This window comes from Phaethon aethereus (assembly GCF_964289735.1).
Source record: "Phaethon aethereus genome assembly, chromosome: 7".
NCBI classification, from domain to species: Eukaryota; Metazoa; Chordata; class Aves; order Phaethontiformes; family Phaethontidae; genus Phaethon; species Phaethon aethereus.
The window spans coordinates 26,442,107-26,458,905 of record NC_138583.1 but is presented as its reverse complement, the minus strand read 5'-3'; the positions used below and the strand labels follow the sequence as shown (position 1 = coordinate 26,458,905).

General features: G+C 40.2%; 1 protein-coding gene across 5 annotated transcripts in view; it reads left to right on the top strand.

The window, feature by feature from the left end:
- Positions 1-16,799, top strand: part of BTRC (beta-transducin repeat containing E3 ubiquitin protein ligase) — a gene marked incomplete at its 5' end in the record, with an annotated part of 119,434 nt that overhangs the window by 19,695 nt on the left and 82,940 nt on the right. For 4 of the 5 annotated variants that reach the window (XM_082002099.1, XM_082002098.1, XM_082002097.1 and 1 more), the window contains one exon: positions 10,483-10,590. The exons of the other annotated variant lie outside the window; for it this stretch is intronic. In XM_082002099.1, the coding sequence (XP_081858225.1) occupies positions 10,483-10,590 (108 nt within the window). The remainder of the gene's footprint in view (positions 1-10,482; positions 10,591-16,799) is intronic. 5 annotated transcript variants of the gene reach the window in all.

The following is a 16,799-nucleotide window of genomic DNA, read 5'->3' as shown; positions in this document are numbered from 1 at the left end:
AGTGGGAGTGTTGATCTGCTGGAGGGTAGGAGGGCTCTGCAGAGGGATCTGGACAGGCTGGATCGATGGGCAGAGGCCAACTGTATGAGGTTTAATAAGGCCAAGTGCAGGGTCCTGCACTTTGGCCACAACAACCCCATGCAATGCTACAGGCTTGGGGAGGAGTGGCTGGAGAGCAGCCCGGCGGAAAGGGACCTGGGGGTGCTGGTTGACAGCCGGCTGAATATGAGCCAGCAGTGTGCCCAGGTGGCCAAGAAGGCCAACAGCGTCCTGGCCTGTATCAGGAATAGTGTGGCCAGCAGGAGCAGGGAAGTGATTGTGCCCCTGTACTCGGCACTGGTGAGGCCGCACCTTGAATACTGTGTTCAGTTTTGGGCCCCTCACTACAAGAAGGATGTTGAGGTGCTGGAGTGTGTCCAGAGAAGGGCAACGAAGCTGGTGAGGGGTCTGGAGCACATGTCTTATGAGGAGCGGCTGAGGGAACTGGGGTTGTTTAGTCTGGAGAAGAGGAGGCTGAGGGGAGACCTTATCGCTCTCTACAACTACCTGAAAGGGGGTTGTGGCGATGAGGGTGTTGGTCTCTTCTCCCAAGTAACTAGTGATAGGACAAGAGGAAATGGCCTCAAGTTGCGCCAGGGGAGGTTTAGATTGGATATTAGGAAAAATTTCTTCACTGAGAGGGTGGTCAGGCATTGGAACAGGCTGCCCAGGGAGGTGGTGGAGTCGCCATCCCTGGAAGTGTTCAAAAAACGTGTGGATGTGGCGCTTCAGGACATGGTTTAGGGGACATGGTGGTTCTGGATTAATGGTTGGACTTGATGATCTTAAAGGTCCTTTCCAACCTAGTGATTCTGTGATTCTGTGATTTTTAGTTTACTGTTGCTGGTTATGAAGTCCTTATCTTAAATCTTCTTACTCCTCCTTGATCCAAGGAAAAGTTATAAACCTGAGCTTGTGTCATCAGCAGATGCTGTCATGGAAATAGCTTTGCTATTCCAGTTTCAGTGCTGTGATTTCACCACAGGAAGTATATGATTAAGGGAGTTGATACAAAGGGTGGAAACTTTGGATCAAAAGAAAGAGCTCTTATGAGAAGCAGAGAGGCTAAATTTTTTTGAGGTGCACTGACTTGGTGTAGGATATACACAGAAGGTCCTACCTGTAGGATACTTTAGAACCATATATTGGAAAGAAAGCCCCTTTTGATGTATTTAAAAACAGTACTCTACATATGCATCCAGATCAAACAGTGTCTGTGCATCAGATTTATCCTCCTGGTGTTTGTGTTTTTAACAGGATCCTAACGTAATGATTTTTTTTTTTCCTTGGCATAGCTCAGTATTGATCTGCCTGTCTTATACAGAATGTGAGAAGTATCCCAGTAACACATCGTATTAATGTGGACTAAAAGCAGGTGATATTACAGATGAGGTGGAGGAAGATGGAGTTCTGCAAGACTGGACACATATTATAAATATCCATAAAACTGACAATTTTATCTAAAAACAGTGCTGGCTGGATTTGCATACTTTCAGCCTACTTAAACTGGAGCTAATAGTTGAACAGTACCTGAGCATGGGTCGCCCACACTGATGCCATTACCCTCTGCCCTGAATGGCAGGTTTTTATATTTTATGTTGCTGTGGTGCAGCGGAGAGCTGTATTGTGTTCCTGTGTGGGCTAGAGGAAATACAATACCAATGGCCAGAAATACATGTTGCTTTAAGACTAGCATTTTAAGTAACCTGCAAAGCTCTCTTTACTCTAGCTGTTTCCAGTGTTTATATTTTACAAAAAGGTGAACACCTATGGTTAATTTATTCAGCCTTGATCTTAATTTAAGCCTTTCTTTGAATGGCAGCGTTGTGCTGCTGGCAGTGTGTAACATCCCATCACCTAGATGTTGACCCTTTGAAGACAAGCTGCAATTGACTTCTGAGGGGTGGAAGAGGGGGAATGTTTGTGAATAAATATGATCGATAGACATGACATTCCAATTCCTGTATTATATTGACACCTTATATGATTTAAGCCAAGCTGTGAAATTGGGGAAATTAAGCTCTTGATTAGCTGAAACACTTAGAAAACATTATTTTGATTACATAAACAGGGACGTTAAAAGTATCATTTTAGGTGGCTTGTGAAACGTGGTAATTCAGAGCTAAAGCTAATCCCTCCCTTTTGCATACCATTGTGAGTAAGTATGCATCACATAGGATATGTAATAGAATGCACTCAGCTGAGCCTTTCTGCCTCCCACTGTCTTTTGGAGTAGAATTTTTAGAGTGAAATTATAAACCTGTAAATGTGTTTTATGCTGGAACTTCTTGGTGCTGCCTTAACTAGATTGGTACCAGCAAAGGCCAGTATAATCAAAATAAGGCACTTCAGATATTAATGGTCTGCACTTCAGTCAAGTCAGCTGGAAAAGAGAGTGTAAAAACCAAGACTGTGGTGAAGACAGCATTCTTCAGCTAGAATTGCACTTTCCTAGGAGAAAAATGCAATGATTCTGGAAATATTTTGGTTTTGTAATTTTGTCACTTAATATTGCCTCCTTAACTTCTAAAACATATATTCTATTTTCAGTGGATCCATATGCTTTTTAAAATTCAGGTAGTAATTCCTTGGGTGGAAAGCAGAAATAAGCTTTTTCTGCAGTTCATTATTAATACTTGGCACTCATATAGTACTTTGAGAATGTAAAGTGCTATGCAGACATATCAGTTATCCTTGAAATGCTTTTGTGTGGTAGGTGCATAACATAACAGAAATCCTGAGAGATTTTCATGGAATTAAATAAAACTAGAGATGAGGGAAAATCTAATGAAACCTCCATTTCATCTCTCCACCAGTGTAGGTTTGTTCTCTGCAGTTTGTGTGACGGAAATCTAGACTGAAGTTGTAGAAGTGTCCCAAGCTGGAAAAGGTTTCAACCCATTTCTTGGAGTAGGGTTGGATATTTTTTTAAAGTCTCATAGTTGCTCAGGTTAACTGATGGTTAGGTAGTTGGTATATTGCTCTTTCTGCCTTCTATAATAAAGGTGGTAATTTGCTGTTCTCGGCTCCCTATTTCAGTTTTTGGTGTTTATATGTCAGAGCTTCATCATTAAGGACATGCTTAGTCTCTGACCCCTCCCTCAGGCAGGGCAGTTCTGTTCCCCTTGCTGTGCAGGTGTGGAACTGAGATGCCGTGTTCCTCTGCCCAAACTCATGCAGGGTGCCTATGTCAAAGAATTAGACTTATCTCTTACAGCATAATAAGATTTTAAATTGTTTGGAATTGCTGCAAAATCACATTTTGGACCTGATGGAGCTTAATAGCAACTATGTTTTCTTGCTTAGAAAAGAGCCTAATGCTCTTGGTCCTGTAAGATCTCCGTTTTAAGCATTCACATAGTTTCATGCTTTAGACTTTGAGATCACTTTTGGGTAGTTTGGGTAGGGCTTGCTTTTAACACTGCCATCTTTGGTGTTGCTCTAAGAAGCACACACAAGTCTCTGCATGCTATACTCCTTAAAGAAGGATATGGCATCTGAATTTTAAAGCTCTGCAGGTGCACTGGCTTAGATTTATCAGCTTCATGGATTAAAGAGCTATAATTATGAAAACATTAGTATTGTCTAGTTCAGATATGATCTACACAAGTTCCCTCAAGCACTTGGCAATTGACAATCTTGTACACTTTATAGATGGGAAGTTGGCCCCTTTCTGGGGTGTGTAACTTCTGTTGATCTGGAGTCCCAGAGGTTGAATGCCAGTAACTACACTTTGGGGAAAACATTTCTTCACAAACATTTACCTAAAAGCTGTGATTTGATCCTCCCGGATCTCATTCAGGTAAGAAATTATTTGGATAATCTGAATATGTAAAGCTTTTTCTATGTCCCTTATCTTTGATATTTAAGAGTAGTTAGTGAACTGGAATCTCTTGTAAAAAGTTATTGTAAGCTGTGGATTTACCAGAAGATTAGAGAAGAGTTTGCATAATACATATGTTGAGGAAAAATTACTTTACATGAAAAGTGGGAGGCTTAAGGAAAAGGAATCATGTACAGTAGTTTGAACTGTATGTGCACAGCAAAACTTGCACAATGTAGTAACCCCCTGAGCCATAGGGTGAAGGGGAAAACTGCTGCACTGAAGTCAGTGATCTGTACCAGGGTAAGAAGTCCAGTATTTGCAGTGTTTGGAATTTAGGAAGAGTGTTATAATTGAGCCGTGGTAGCATGTTTCAGCCTCTATTTGTGAGATCTAATTGTTTTGAAGACAGATCCTACAGTTGTCCCAGGAACATATTCTCAGCTTTCCTTAAGTGAGGTATTGAGTTGCTTGATTTGCAGTTCATGGAAATGCTTTAAGGGTCTTTAATAAAATAGCTCAGTTACTTTTATTATAGCAAAACAGGAGCACAAACCACTTTCATCGTCCCCATACATGCTTGTGGATATGTGACCAAAATGTCTGAACATAATAGAAGCTGAGAAATTGTGAAGAGCAGTGGTTATGACAGCAGCTGCATGTTGCCCTTCATGATTCTGGTGCAATGTGTTCCAGCTAGAAGAGCTGACAGTTTGTGGGCCAGTTGAACCCTGGGAGTTCCTTCTCATGCATACTCTGAGGAGTACTGTAGTTGCCTCTTTATTTTATAAATTCATCTTCTTACCATGGAAAGACGTTCAAGAAAAACTGCCAGTGACAAAGTCAGAATTACCTTGTTTTAAGTGCAGGGAAGAGTTGTCTGGGGTGTAAGGAAGTGTAAATTCTAACCCTGTGGGTTTTGGCCATTGTTTCTGGCTTAATTAAGACTTAGAGCTTTTAACATTTTTCTTATTTTCAAATGAAAACAGACAAAAAACTTTGGAGAAAGTTATAAAAGTATTAATTTGCTCTGAGCCACGCTAGTCTCTTTGGTAAGTTCATAATTAGGCAGGATTTTTTTTTTTTTTTAAATGGGTATTCTTGTCTCTCAGGTATATAACTGCTCCATAACTGGTAAATCTGTATTCATATCTTAGGGTTTTTAAAGGCATATTATTTACACAATTCACTGGAATGGCTCCTTTGAAAGCTGGGTGGCTCTCTCATGTAATTATGTATTTCGTATGCCTTGTATCCACTGTTGGGATAGGAGGGGGAAAGAAAAAAAACAAAGCCCCACAAACTACTAAAATAAAATAATAAAAAAAAACTTCTCATTACGTTTTTGCAGTTTTTTGGAAGTTGTATCATATACCTTTTTCTCAGCTAGGAAGCCTACGTGATCAAGTGCTACCCAAGCTAATAAATGAAATATGTATGGCAGTTTTTTTAATTGTGAAAGTACACAAGATGCACTGGGAATTTATTTTCTTTTTTATATCTTTATCATATATATTTAATCAAAGAGAACACCTCTCTGAACAGTAGAGGGAAAAATAAGAGATACCTTTTCATTTTTATGTATATGTGAGAGGTTGAAAGGATGAAAAGTGGATCAAAGAAAGGAACCAAAATAACTTTTTAGCCAGAAGTAAATTTCTGGAATTGTTATGAAGTTTCATGAGATCATCATTTGTAACGTAAATAGCAGCTGCCTTATCTGATATGTTTCATACAATGTATTGCATTCTGTGATGACGGGAATAGTGCACATTGGACACAATGTGAAAGTGATGTGTGTTACATTTTTGTCATTGGCTTAGTTAAATATGTGGCCACAAAAAGTATAAGAGGAACTGAATTGGACTGAGAAGTATTGGGGTTTGTTCTCCCATTTGTTGTTATATTGTAAAAATAATTGTGAATATTAGGAATCCTAGTAACATCTGAGCCTGCATTTGGTAAAGCATTGTAAAGGATCAAAATTCCTCAGAATTAGATTTTGGAGAGCATGCAGGGAACAGTACTATGAAAGAGACTTTCAGGGAGAATTGTACTTGCCAAGTATCCTATATTCTCCTTCTAAAGTGATGAAAAAAAGAGGTAGGTAAAGATCTGTTTCCTCATATCAAGCTCAGGTCTGGTGTACGTAGTTTTAATACTCTTCAGAGCATCCCTTATGTTTCATCTGCTCCAGTTTGGATGGTAGAATTTCTAGCACTTCTTTTCCCCTCTTGTCCTGGTTTTTGTAATAGTTACAGATTGTGTTTCTGTTTTCCTTTGTACAATTTTACCCAGTTCCCTGGCTTATGATCAGCTGGACCAACCAGAAAAAGCCCCATTTCTCTCAGTCTTTAAACTCTTCAGCTCTTGTCAACATGTGTCATATTCTATTTATGCTCCTTAATGAAAATATTGGGTGAACAGGATCTTAATTCCCATCTCCCAAGAGAAGCAGAAATTGTTATTGGTTTATCTTTAGAGTTCATCTTCATTAAGCACTGGATGCTGTACTAGAAGGGAAGTAGTTCTGAACTAGGGAAGGATTGAAATAGATGTGAGTAGCAGACGTACTTAGTATTATGTACAGTTGACGAAAAACCAGCCCTTGGAAAAAAAAAATCTGTTTCCTTTTTGGCTTTGCCACTAACTTATGAAGATATGCAAAAATAATGTTGCCTGTAAATCAAAGGTGTTTTAGGCACGCAGGTTATAATAAGGTTGAGTGCAGGGTTCAGGCAGAGATAATACGTTATTACACTTTAATATGTTAAAATGCACCGCAATTAAAGACAGTAATTCTGTACTACTGTCTAATTAATTTCTCCAAAGTGTTAATAAAGAAAATATCCTTAGACTATTGGTTTTTTTGTTGTTCTTGTTTTACAGCGAGTTCAGTACAATGAGTTTGTATTTTCACGCCTGTGCACTATAGTTGTAAATTGTAGTAGTCCAATAACTTCTGTTTTTTTCCCCATGTAGAGCCACTTAGTTTTACAGGACAAGGTGATATATTTCTGACCTGTAACACAATTTGCTAAAACTGTGTTAGTTACCCCTAGTATATTGTATTTGCTGAAGGCCTAGAAGAGAACAAATTTGATTAAAAAAAAACCCCAGTCTGAAATTGTAATGTATAATCTTGTAATGCAACAGCAAATAAAGTAAATAACCAATTTTTAGCATTGGCAAAAATTTAGCCATGGAGTGTGTTTTGAGATTTGTCTTTAGGACATCAAAAAATTGGAAGAGAGGGTAGGCTATTAGAGGCAGAACATCTGATGTAGTCAAAAATGTTCTTGCAATATAGTTACAAGAATAATTGAATAGGTTAAAATACGGCTTCCCTTCAGCTCATGGTTACTGCCCACTCAGCTCAGCCAGTGACTGTGAATACTTTTAGCCTATTTTAATTCAAAATAAGACAAGCCCATTTTAATCACCAGTGGAGCAGCTGGTACCAGCTTCTGTCAGGAGGAGGATGCTGGTCTTGTTTGAAACTGTATTCCCTGTATTTCATCAGTGGGAAAATTTATTTCAGAGTTGAGGGAGTGGGACTTAAAAATCAGTTGTAAAAAGAAATTGTGGGGGTTTTTTTGTCAAATAATTCCCTGTGTTATGCCACTCTGTGTATTAAAGATGCTTAGCTTTTATAAATTAAAAGCTTTGCGTCTCTGGGTCCAAAAGTTGTGCAGACATCTGAAGTATTAATGCTATCAGGAGTCAGGAAGGTGGAGAGACTGCTGCATCCTGGCCCAGTACTTAGCAAGCAATATCAGCATTCCCATTTGGCTGTAGTCCAAACGCTGTGCCTCTGTATCTTTGTTTTGAAGAATCAATGTAGATTGACTTGAGTTCAGGAGAGGATTTTGTCAGTCAGCTTTCAAGTAGTGAATGTTGAGGCCAGTCCCTTGTTTGTGGAGCTGACAGTACAAAAGTGAGTGTTTGACGCGTGGCTTGCTCAGTGGATGGGGATAGAGGCTGTTGAGATTTTTCAGAGATCAGGCTGTAAATGAAGTTGTTCTGTTGGGTCACTCATCTGATTTACACACAAGCTGTTTCTATTGAAGCACCTGGGGCCTTTTGTTCATGCTTGTGAATAAACCTCTTTCAGTCACCAACAGTAATTTAGTGTTTCTGCTTCCTTCAGTAGGTAAAAGGCAAGTACAGGAATGACATTTTCTCCCACACTGTGTGCAACTTCATGCTCATTTTTAAAGATAGGTAACAGAACTTTATCAGTAATGTAAATTTTGTTACATACTGGAGCAGATTCAGAAGTCATCTAAGGCATTGGTAATTTTTTACTGCATACTTTCTAATTTTGGAATAATACTAAGCAGCGGGAGTGCATGGGTGAGTAATGATATCCACTGTAGGTACAGAGAGTTCTGCAGAATAGATCTCCAATGTTTTCCTTTGTTATTGTGGCAATTTAGAGGAAGACATTTCATTACCTTGCAAGTGTCCTGGCACAATGGAGTGCCCTACCTGCAGCTTGTAGTGACTCTGACTTGAGCCATAATCTCACGTAAACTTTGAGGCAACATAGGATTACCTTTCCACTGACAGAGTGGCCCTCATTTTTCCTGCCTCTCTGTCTTTCCATGCTGCGGTCAGTACAAATATTTAAAGTAACCTTTTTTATCTTGTCAGTCAATTTTAATGGCAATCAGCTCTTTGAGTTCATTATCACAGCACGAAAACATGAGCTGGCACAAGGGATGGGAAAGCTTGAGAAGAGGGATTACATGGTTGGGGCAAGACTTTGATAAGTCTGTATAAAAAAAAAAAAATCACCCCATAGTTATTTTTGTGTTATGTTTTAAATCCTAGGATAGGTGATGGTAAGCAGCTGATGCTTACCTAGTGAATTTGCTCTGCATCATCAGAGGTACCATGTTGTAGTTAATTTCCCTTGTTACTCTGATGTTCTTGCAGGGTGATAAACCACTTTGATTTAAGTAAATGTAATGCTTAACCATAGATGTCCACTTCATATATATATATATATATATATTTAAGGCTGATTGTCACAACAGCTTTTAATAGCTGCAGTGATACATATTACATTACAAAGAAAAGATTACTGGCATTTGGAAGGTTTTTGTATGTGGGAATGTTTGTTTCCTGGGAGGTTGGGATGGCAGGCAAGGAAGTATGGCTCAGATTTTTGTTGCTAGTTATAATACTGTGGCTGCAATTTTTTTGTCTTCAGGAGGGTCATTATTGACAAACTCATGTGATGTGTAATACTATAAAGTACTCAAGTTCTCGAGTTTCAATATCTTTGTAAAGTGAAGAGGGTTTTTTTAAAAACAAAAATTAGGTGAGGAATTTATTTTAAGGTATCATAAAGTTCTAATAAGCACATTTGTATAGGTTATGTTCCCCAGCAGTCTTTTAATACTATTTCTGGAACAGCAGTGTAAATAGCAACAAAGTACAGCAAAGAACATGGTGATAGACAGGGTTAATCTCTCTGTGGCTGTCTGCGCAGTACAAGATTATGGATGTTGGTGGTCACCTTTCTGCTCATTCAAGGATGGGTTATGTTGCTCTTACATACTAATTTAGTGCAAGATTGTGCAAGGTTTTCTAGCCCTCTTAAGAGCTGTAAGAAATGGTGGCTCAAAAGGCAGCTGTCATTTCATACCCATTCCAGCTGCCCTTTCCACTCAGATTTCCTCCCACCCCCCCTTTAAAAAAAAAGGGGGTGTGTGTGCAAAAAAGAAGAGTATGAGGGCTTGAAATCTCTAGCATCTAATCTATCACATCCTACTGTTTTCATAGCTATCTACCAATTTAAAATATCCTTATTTTTTCCTGCCTTGCCAGTAATTAGACAAATGCAGCAGTGTTTATGGCATCAAAAACTCCGTGGCTGGTAAAAGCAATTGCTATCATAATGCATCTCTAAATTTAATAGTAGTGGTGTAAAATGAACAAGCAACTCTCTATTTCAGGGGGTAATGGCTTTAACTATCAAAATGGCTAGTATTTTCCTTGATTGGCTGCTTTGTCTCTTTTTTTTCTATTTGTGTTTGGAGGAACAGAATCAATTTATTATAATAATTGTATTTTATTTAATGAATAACAAGGCAAGCAGAAACGTGAAACTCTTATAAAGTGTCACCAAGTTCCTATTCACATTGGATTGCAGTTTTTTTCCTTTTATCACCTTTACAGACGAAAAAACAAACATAAAAAAACCTTTTCTTTCCCTGACAATATTACACTCAAGGTTCTCATTTCCTTTTCTGCTTCCCTTGCAAAATTGCTTGCTTTGTGTTGTGCCTGGAGCGTGGCTGTGCATGGAGAAGAGGTCTGATTAATTGGAAAGAAACTTTTTGTTACTGGAGAAACACACACATTGGTGTAGAAAATTGATCAAAATTTTACTTTCTTAATCTGTAGTGCCTTTTTCTTGCTACTGTGACATCTGTAAAGCTTCTCCCAAGGAAAAGACTTGTCAGCAGTTTGTGTTTTCTTAAAGATGTCTCAGTCTTTGAGGCCAGGTACAGTTGTGTTGATGCCATTTGGCAAAGCCTTGAAAGTTCCTGTAATCTGTGCCATCCTGTCTCATACAGTCCCATCTCATAGTTGTCCTTTCTCTGCAGTGCTCTATGCCCAGATCTCTGTGGCTGGGCTGCTCCAGCCTGGCGGACAGCATGCCCTCGCTGCGATGCCTGTATAACCCAGGGACTGGCGCACTCCCAGCTTTCCAGGTACTTTCTGTCTCTCTCCACTCCTTTTCTCTCCATCTGTGTATGTGTGCATCTCCTTTACTTGCTTGCTTTACCTCCGTTTATTTCTGCTTCATACTGTATGCCTCTCCTATGTCATTCAGATCTCTGCTATTTAAACCCGTCGTGTGTAGATTCAGAGTAGCTCAGTACTGGGGCATTTCCATTACCTGGATGTAATATAATTATTTTGTCTAAAATAGCTTGGTACCATTATCTTTTCTGTTGGCTTTCAATTGTGTTAAAATATACCACTTAATTATATTTGGCAAACAATACCCATCACACAGTCTCCAATCTGGCTATTCATGCAGTAATTTGCCTCCTATCTAAATTTTCTGTATGCCACTTAAAGGACTGAGGGGGTGGGTTCATTACCATAGTGATAATTGATGCCAGCATTTGTTTACTTCAGGATTGTTAGTGGAAGTCTGGACATTTTGACTACAGAAAATTATTGTACAAGTAAGCTGTCAGTCAAAAGGCAAATAAAGGAAACTTGTTTTTTCTTTGGTCTCTGAATTTGTTAGATTCAAGCTTTTCTCTGTCATGAGACAGCTTTCTGCCGAACAGGCTTGTTCAGATGCTTTGGGTGACTGGTGAAACTTACACCACTCTCCTGTGGGTAGGGAGCGAGGCAGCTATTGTCTGAGCATCTAGAAACCTAGACAAGGCTCCTAAGATCATTGCAAGCATTTTATGATGACGTGTGGATATAAACAGCAGAGACTGGACAGCAGACATACTATGCTCATGTTGGATACTTTCTCTGAATGTTGTGTGAACTGCAGTGACTGAGGGACCTTAGGAGTATCTCTGTAGAGAGGATGTTTACTGGAGCTCATGGTATCATGAACATTTACTTCAAGGTTTATGCTGCTGCTGACCTAACCTGTGGCAGAGAGTTTTACTCACCAGCATCTTGCAAAACCAGACATAATGAGTAAGCTAGAATCTTTATGAAATTTTCAGTCATTTTGGTGAAAGTTCATTATCTGCATCTAAAGGACAGCATGCAAAGATTATTTTGAATTTGATTTCTTGCTCCCAGGGCTAGGAGAGTACTGGGGAAATAATCCCTTCGGTCTCAAGGGAGGCTTAAGTGTTTTGCATAATTTTGCTGCAACTCTTTTTGCTGACGCAGCAGTAGCACTGATGGACTCTGGAAGGTGTCCTGCCAGGCCTCCTTTGCTGAAGCAAGCTTTTAGCGTAGCTTTCCGTAGGGGAGGGGGAAGATGACTTTTTATTATTCTAAGAGGACTCTGGAGACAACAGGCAGAGTTTAGACTCCTACTTCTAATCCTGATTTGCATAATTTGACTAAATCGGATGGGCCTCATTTTTAGGTGTTCTGCTGTTGAATAAATCTAAGATCTCTTTAAGCTCAGGTTTTAGAGAACCACAGCAGTATATGGAAAGCAATTTATAAACTCAAATTGGGACTCCTTCCTTTCTACTTGAATTATTTTTGATTACTCAGAATAAGCATATATTACAAAGGGGAAGGGAAATTAGCCTCTTTTAGCTCAAGATGTTCTTGCTAATGATAGATATGAACAATAATTTTTCTGCTAACGCAGCACATTCATATTTGGGGTCAAATGACTCAGCTGCACAAACATTCACTGTGTGTTGCCTTCTTGGGAGAGTAGTAGGACTTCAATATTTGCATTCCTGCAGATTTTGAGAGATATTTCCATGTGTATTTAGTGACTGCGGGAATTGGGGAAGTCTGCCCCACTTGCCATCTAAAATGGTATATTGGTACTCTTCACAGCACTCGAACTGCTATGTTGAGGAACACATTTAGTGCCAATTGAGAGAGAAACTAAATTGCCAGCAACAGCTTCTGCAGCAATGAGTCATCCATATTTCAGTCCATTTTTTTTTTCGATGGGCTTTGATTCCCCATTTACTTGCATGGTTGAAGAAAAGCCTCCTCTGTGAGGCATGGCTTCTGCATTTTCCAGTGCAGAAGTCTACGTGGGAGTGGTTTGGAGCCTGCTTGAAGCTGTGACATTGCAATATTTCATTGTTATTTAATGCTTTATTTGGTATCGAATCTTCAGGAAAGCATTAAAGGCTTTCTTGTAGCCCAGCAAATTTTCTTATATTAAGTTATTTTATTTTTCTGTAGCAAGCTTGAAGTAACTGGAGAAGCATATCAATGTTCTTTGCTTGTGGCAAAAGAGAAGATGCCATCTGGAAGGCTACTTAGTCACTGCTGAATTTGTCTAGTTATTTACATGCTTATCTTCAGATGCTCAGACAGAAATGTGGAAAGGAGACTCTTTTTGAACAGCTCAGTTAAAGCCTTGCTGACTCCTCATGGGAAACATTGGCAAATAGTCGATTTAGAGATGATTCTGTTAATATGTCAGGTAACTTCATTTTTCTTCTTTGTGTGTTTTTATTATTGGAGACACTTGTGTGAAAACAGGATCTTCTGGTTCCTCAGCTCTGTTTGGCAATCCTCCTACAGTGGGAAATGTTTTAAGGCTAAACCCATGAATGGGGGAATAAGGAGCTAGAAACAGTTTTTAGCATCCTTTATCTCAAAGGGCTCTGCAACCGATAGTCTGTTGTGTAACTGAATTTCATTGAGATCATGGTGGAAGATGGCAGTGAATTGGAACATGAACTCCTATAAGGCACTGTGGGAAGGGGTCAAAGAGGATATTTTAACAAGAGAAAAAGGCCAGCCAGTCCATTTTCAGTGTCTCGGATGCCAAATTTTACTGTACTGTTATTCTGCAAAGCAACTAAAAACTAGGTTGCATGTAGATTCTCTTAATAATAAAAAAAATGTATGCAGAGTATATTCTTTTCCCTAGAAATCCATGCTTTGGAAGTTTCCAGATGTGCCAACAGGTGCCTGTTCTCATGACATTTTTCATTTGAAGATAATTACTTTCCCTTTTAAAATATTTTCTATGCATGCTCACAAGGCTCAGTTTATGTTGCTTTTAATAGCTGCAGTTCTTTGAAAATTCTAATTTACAATTACACCCATCAAGTATGCCAAGGAAATGATTGTATTAATCCTTCTAGGTTTGCAGAAGACCATAGTATTTCCTTGAATTTATTTCTGTAAGCTATTGTATCAATGAGGAGACTTCAGGAGCAATTTAAAAGTCTTGCCAATTATTATGTATCAGGATAATCACAGAGAACAGTCCAGCTCTTCCTTTTTCCCTAATTGACACCCATCACACATATCAGCTCCAGTTTAGATTGTAACCTATTTGGGACAAGAGTCATGCTTTTACTTCTTTGTCTGGAGCCTAGGCACCAGTGAAAAAGCTGAGTTGTCTTGTCAGCTTTATTTTGCCAGATCTGAAATGCTATTTCTTTAACAGGCTCTAGTAGTCAAAGAGGAGGATTAACTTTTGTGGCAGAGGTAGCAGCATCTTGTTGAATACAGAAGGATCTCCCCGGAATGTCAGAAATTCACATTTTGCTTCACCTGAAGTGAAGGTCTTGATCATAAAGAACTGCACATCAGGGTTTGTCAGATGAAGGGGACAACTTCTGCTTGGTTTTGCAGAAGCAAGGTGTGTTTTCCTTGGTCTTGGCAGAAAGCTCTGTCCTGGCTGAGGAAAGCATGTGTGTGCTGTGCTAGGCAAATTGAAGTAAACAGGAGTACACTTGAGGTCGTGCAGCGTGGACATGATGTCCATCGCTTTCTTTGGACTGAGATCACTTTTGGAGAAAGGTGAGAGTATGACAGATGTAAATGGTGTGTAGTAACAGAAGCCTGTTGTACCCATGAGGAAGAGACGAACTCATTTCTCAAATGATTTTTACATCTATTTTTTTCTAATGTTTATATTTTTGTGTTAGGAAGTGGGATATTTTTTAAAGAAGCATTGTCAGTTAATTGTTACAAACACTCATCTTTGTGAATTTCCTTCAGCCTGTTCATGTGTTTTTGCTTTAAAAGTTTACACTGTATTTCTCGGCATTAAAATGTCAATGTGAGTAGTACTAGTACATTATTTATGGTCTTACAGGAGGCTAAAGCTGAAGTCTTGGCATGGGCAAGCTGTGCATGCTCAGAAATGCATTTGAGAGAAACGCATTTGGAGGAAATTAATTGCCTTTGGAGCCAACGTTTGCTGGTGTGTGTAGTTCTGTCTCTAATTGGGAGAGGGATGGGGTGTCCAGTCGATAGACTCCATCCGTGTGGAGACGTGGCCGCCCTCGACCAAGCCTGCGTTGTATTCCCGCCTCGCGCTCTCCCGGCGGCCGTGTGAAATCTGCCTGTGGGCTTGTTTATGTTGCGCCTCTAAAATGCAATCATAATTTTGGTGACTAATAGCCAGAGCGTGTGGCTCCAGCACCCCCCGGCTGGCGGCAGGCGCTCCCCTGGTTATGAATGTAGTTAGGTGGCCCCCAACTGTTTACAAGACAGCAGAGGTGAGATCTTTGATTGACAAGTCAGAAATGCATTAGATCATTCCCTCTGCCAGTCTCTGGTTCATGCTGTTAAAAATGTCAGCCTCTCCAAGTTTGAATGGCAGCCCGAGGGCCTCAGAAGCTTTTTGTTTTCTGAGATGGAAACACAAATTGGATGTGTGCCTGAGCGCTTCATCCTGGGCTGTAATTTCATCTTTTAGCTAAGAACCACAAGGTACATGAGCAAAGCACCCTGTAAACAATAATACTGGGGAAAAAAATAAACAAGGTCGTGTTTCTGGTACGTTGATCCACTGGTGTCCTGACCTCTATCACGTTGAACATCTCCACTCTGATTGCTGTTCCCTTTGGCATTACAATGAGAGGAGAGAGACTGACACAGGAGGCAAAGATTTAAAGTTGCAGTGTTGTTGCACGTTCCTTGTATTGGCTATGAAATATTGAACTGCCACAATGTGACACCTGGTTTTTTAAGCAAAGTTTCTTGTTGGAGGTGTTCAGCAGCAGTTTCTCCTGGTCTTCCTCATCTTACCACCTGGCAGGAGCAATTATAAAGGCATGAGAGGGGATAAGAGAAGGAGCAGAAATGAAGCCAAATTAATTGAGTATTTTTTGCACTTGACTCCAGCCCCCATCTGTGGTTGACGCTTTTGGGAGCTTCACTATAGGAGGACCAAGAGGATTATCCTAGCTCAGGATTTTTTTTTTAGTGAAGTAAACACCCAGTGGCTAGAGAACAGCTTTGGTAAACAAACAGATTTAGGGTTTATGCCCCTTAAAATCTAATGGCATTGTCTGGCTGGTGGCATAACCTCCGCTGTTAGGCGGTGATGCTGAGAAGCCCACCAAACTCTGACAGACCCTGGGTCGTGCTGCAAGATCTCAGCTCTTGGGTAGTAGCCACGACAAGAGACTTCCCTCCTTTCAGGTGGTAAGGAAATCCCTCTCTGTGGCTTGGTGGAGATGGTTTTGGGGTTTTTTTGGTAGTACATTTCAATTTAGTAATTAGAAATTGGCGTTTATTCTCCACGTGTATCAATTGTCAAAAGTTGCATATGCTTTTATTAATTCTTCAATCTGTGTATGAAGAAGTGTGATGGGATCTGTCATGGAGAAAGACCACCCCAGTATGCCCAGCTTTTAGACTGCATTGTAGCTAAAAAGCCTCCCCTCCTTCAGCCCTCTGCATTAATGACCTCGTTACTATGTAACGTGCTCTTCCTGGTACCGAGAGGGCAAGGTCTTTAGCACACCGGCGTTTAGTTTGTCTCAGTTTAAAAAAAAAAAAAAAAAAGAGAGAGAGATAGAGAAGAAGAAGAAGAAACAGAACGCACCCGAGTTTTCTCTCCTCCCTTGTTAGAAGTCAGAAGGGTGTATAAAACCGTGGTGACAAACGGCATATGCGGCGCCACACTGAAGGCGTACAGGTATTTTTAAAGCTAGCTCCAGTTCCTCAGGATTGTGAACATCTGCTTGGAGGTATTGTAGAGCTGCACAATGCACTAATTGAATTACTCTTTTTCTGGAGTTGCAGACTGCGCTAATTGAATTAGAATCAGGCAGTGCGCGCGCGCGCGCGCCACCGCGCACGTGTCCGGGAGCGGCGCGCGGCGCGGGCATCCCACGTACTGTGCTGCCCTCTGGCGGCCCCGGCGGGTACTGCACGGGCGGGGGCGCGCCCGGGGCCTCGGGCGCAACTGCTGTTTAACGCCGTGGGGTGTTTATTTTTAAATAACATGGGGGGTGTGTGTGTGTGTATTTTTATTATTTTT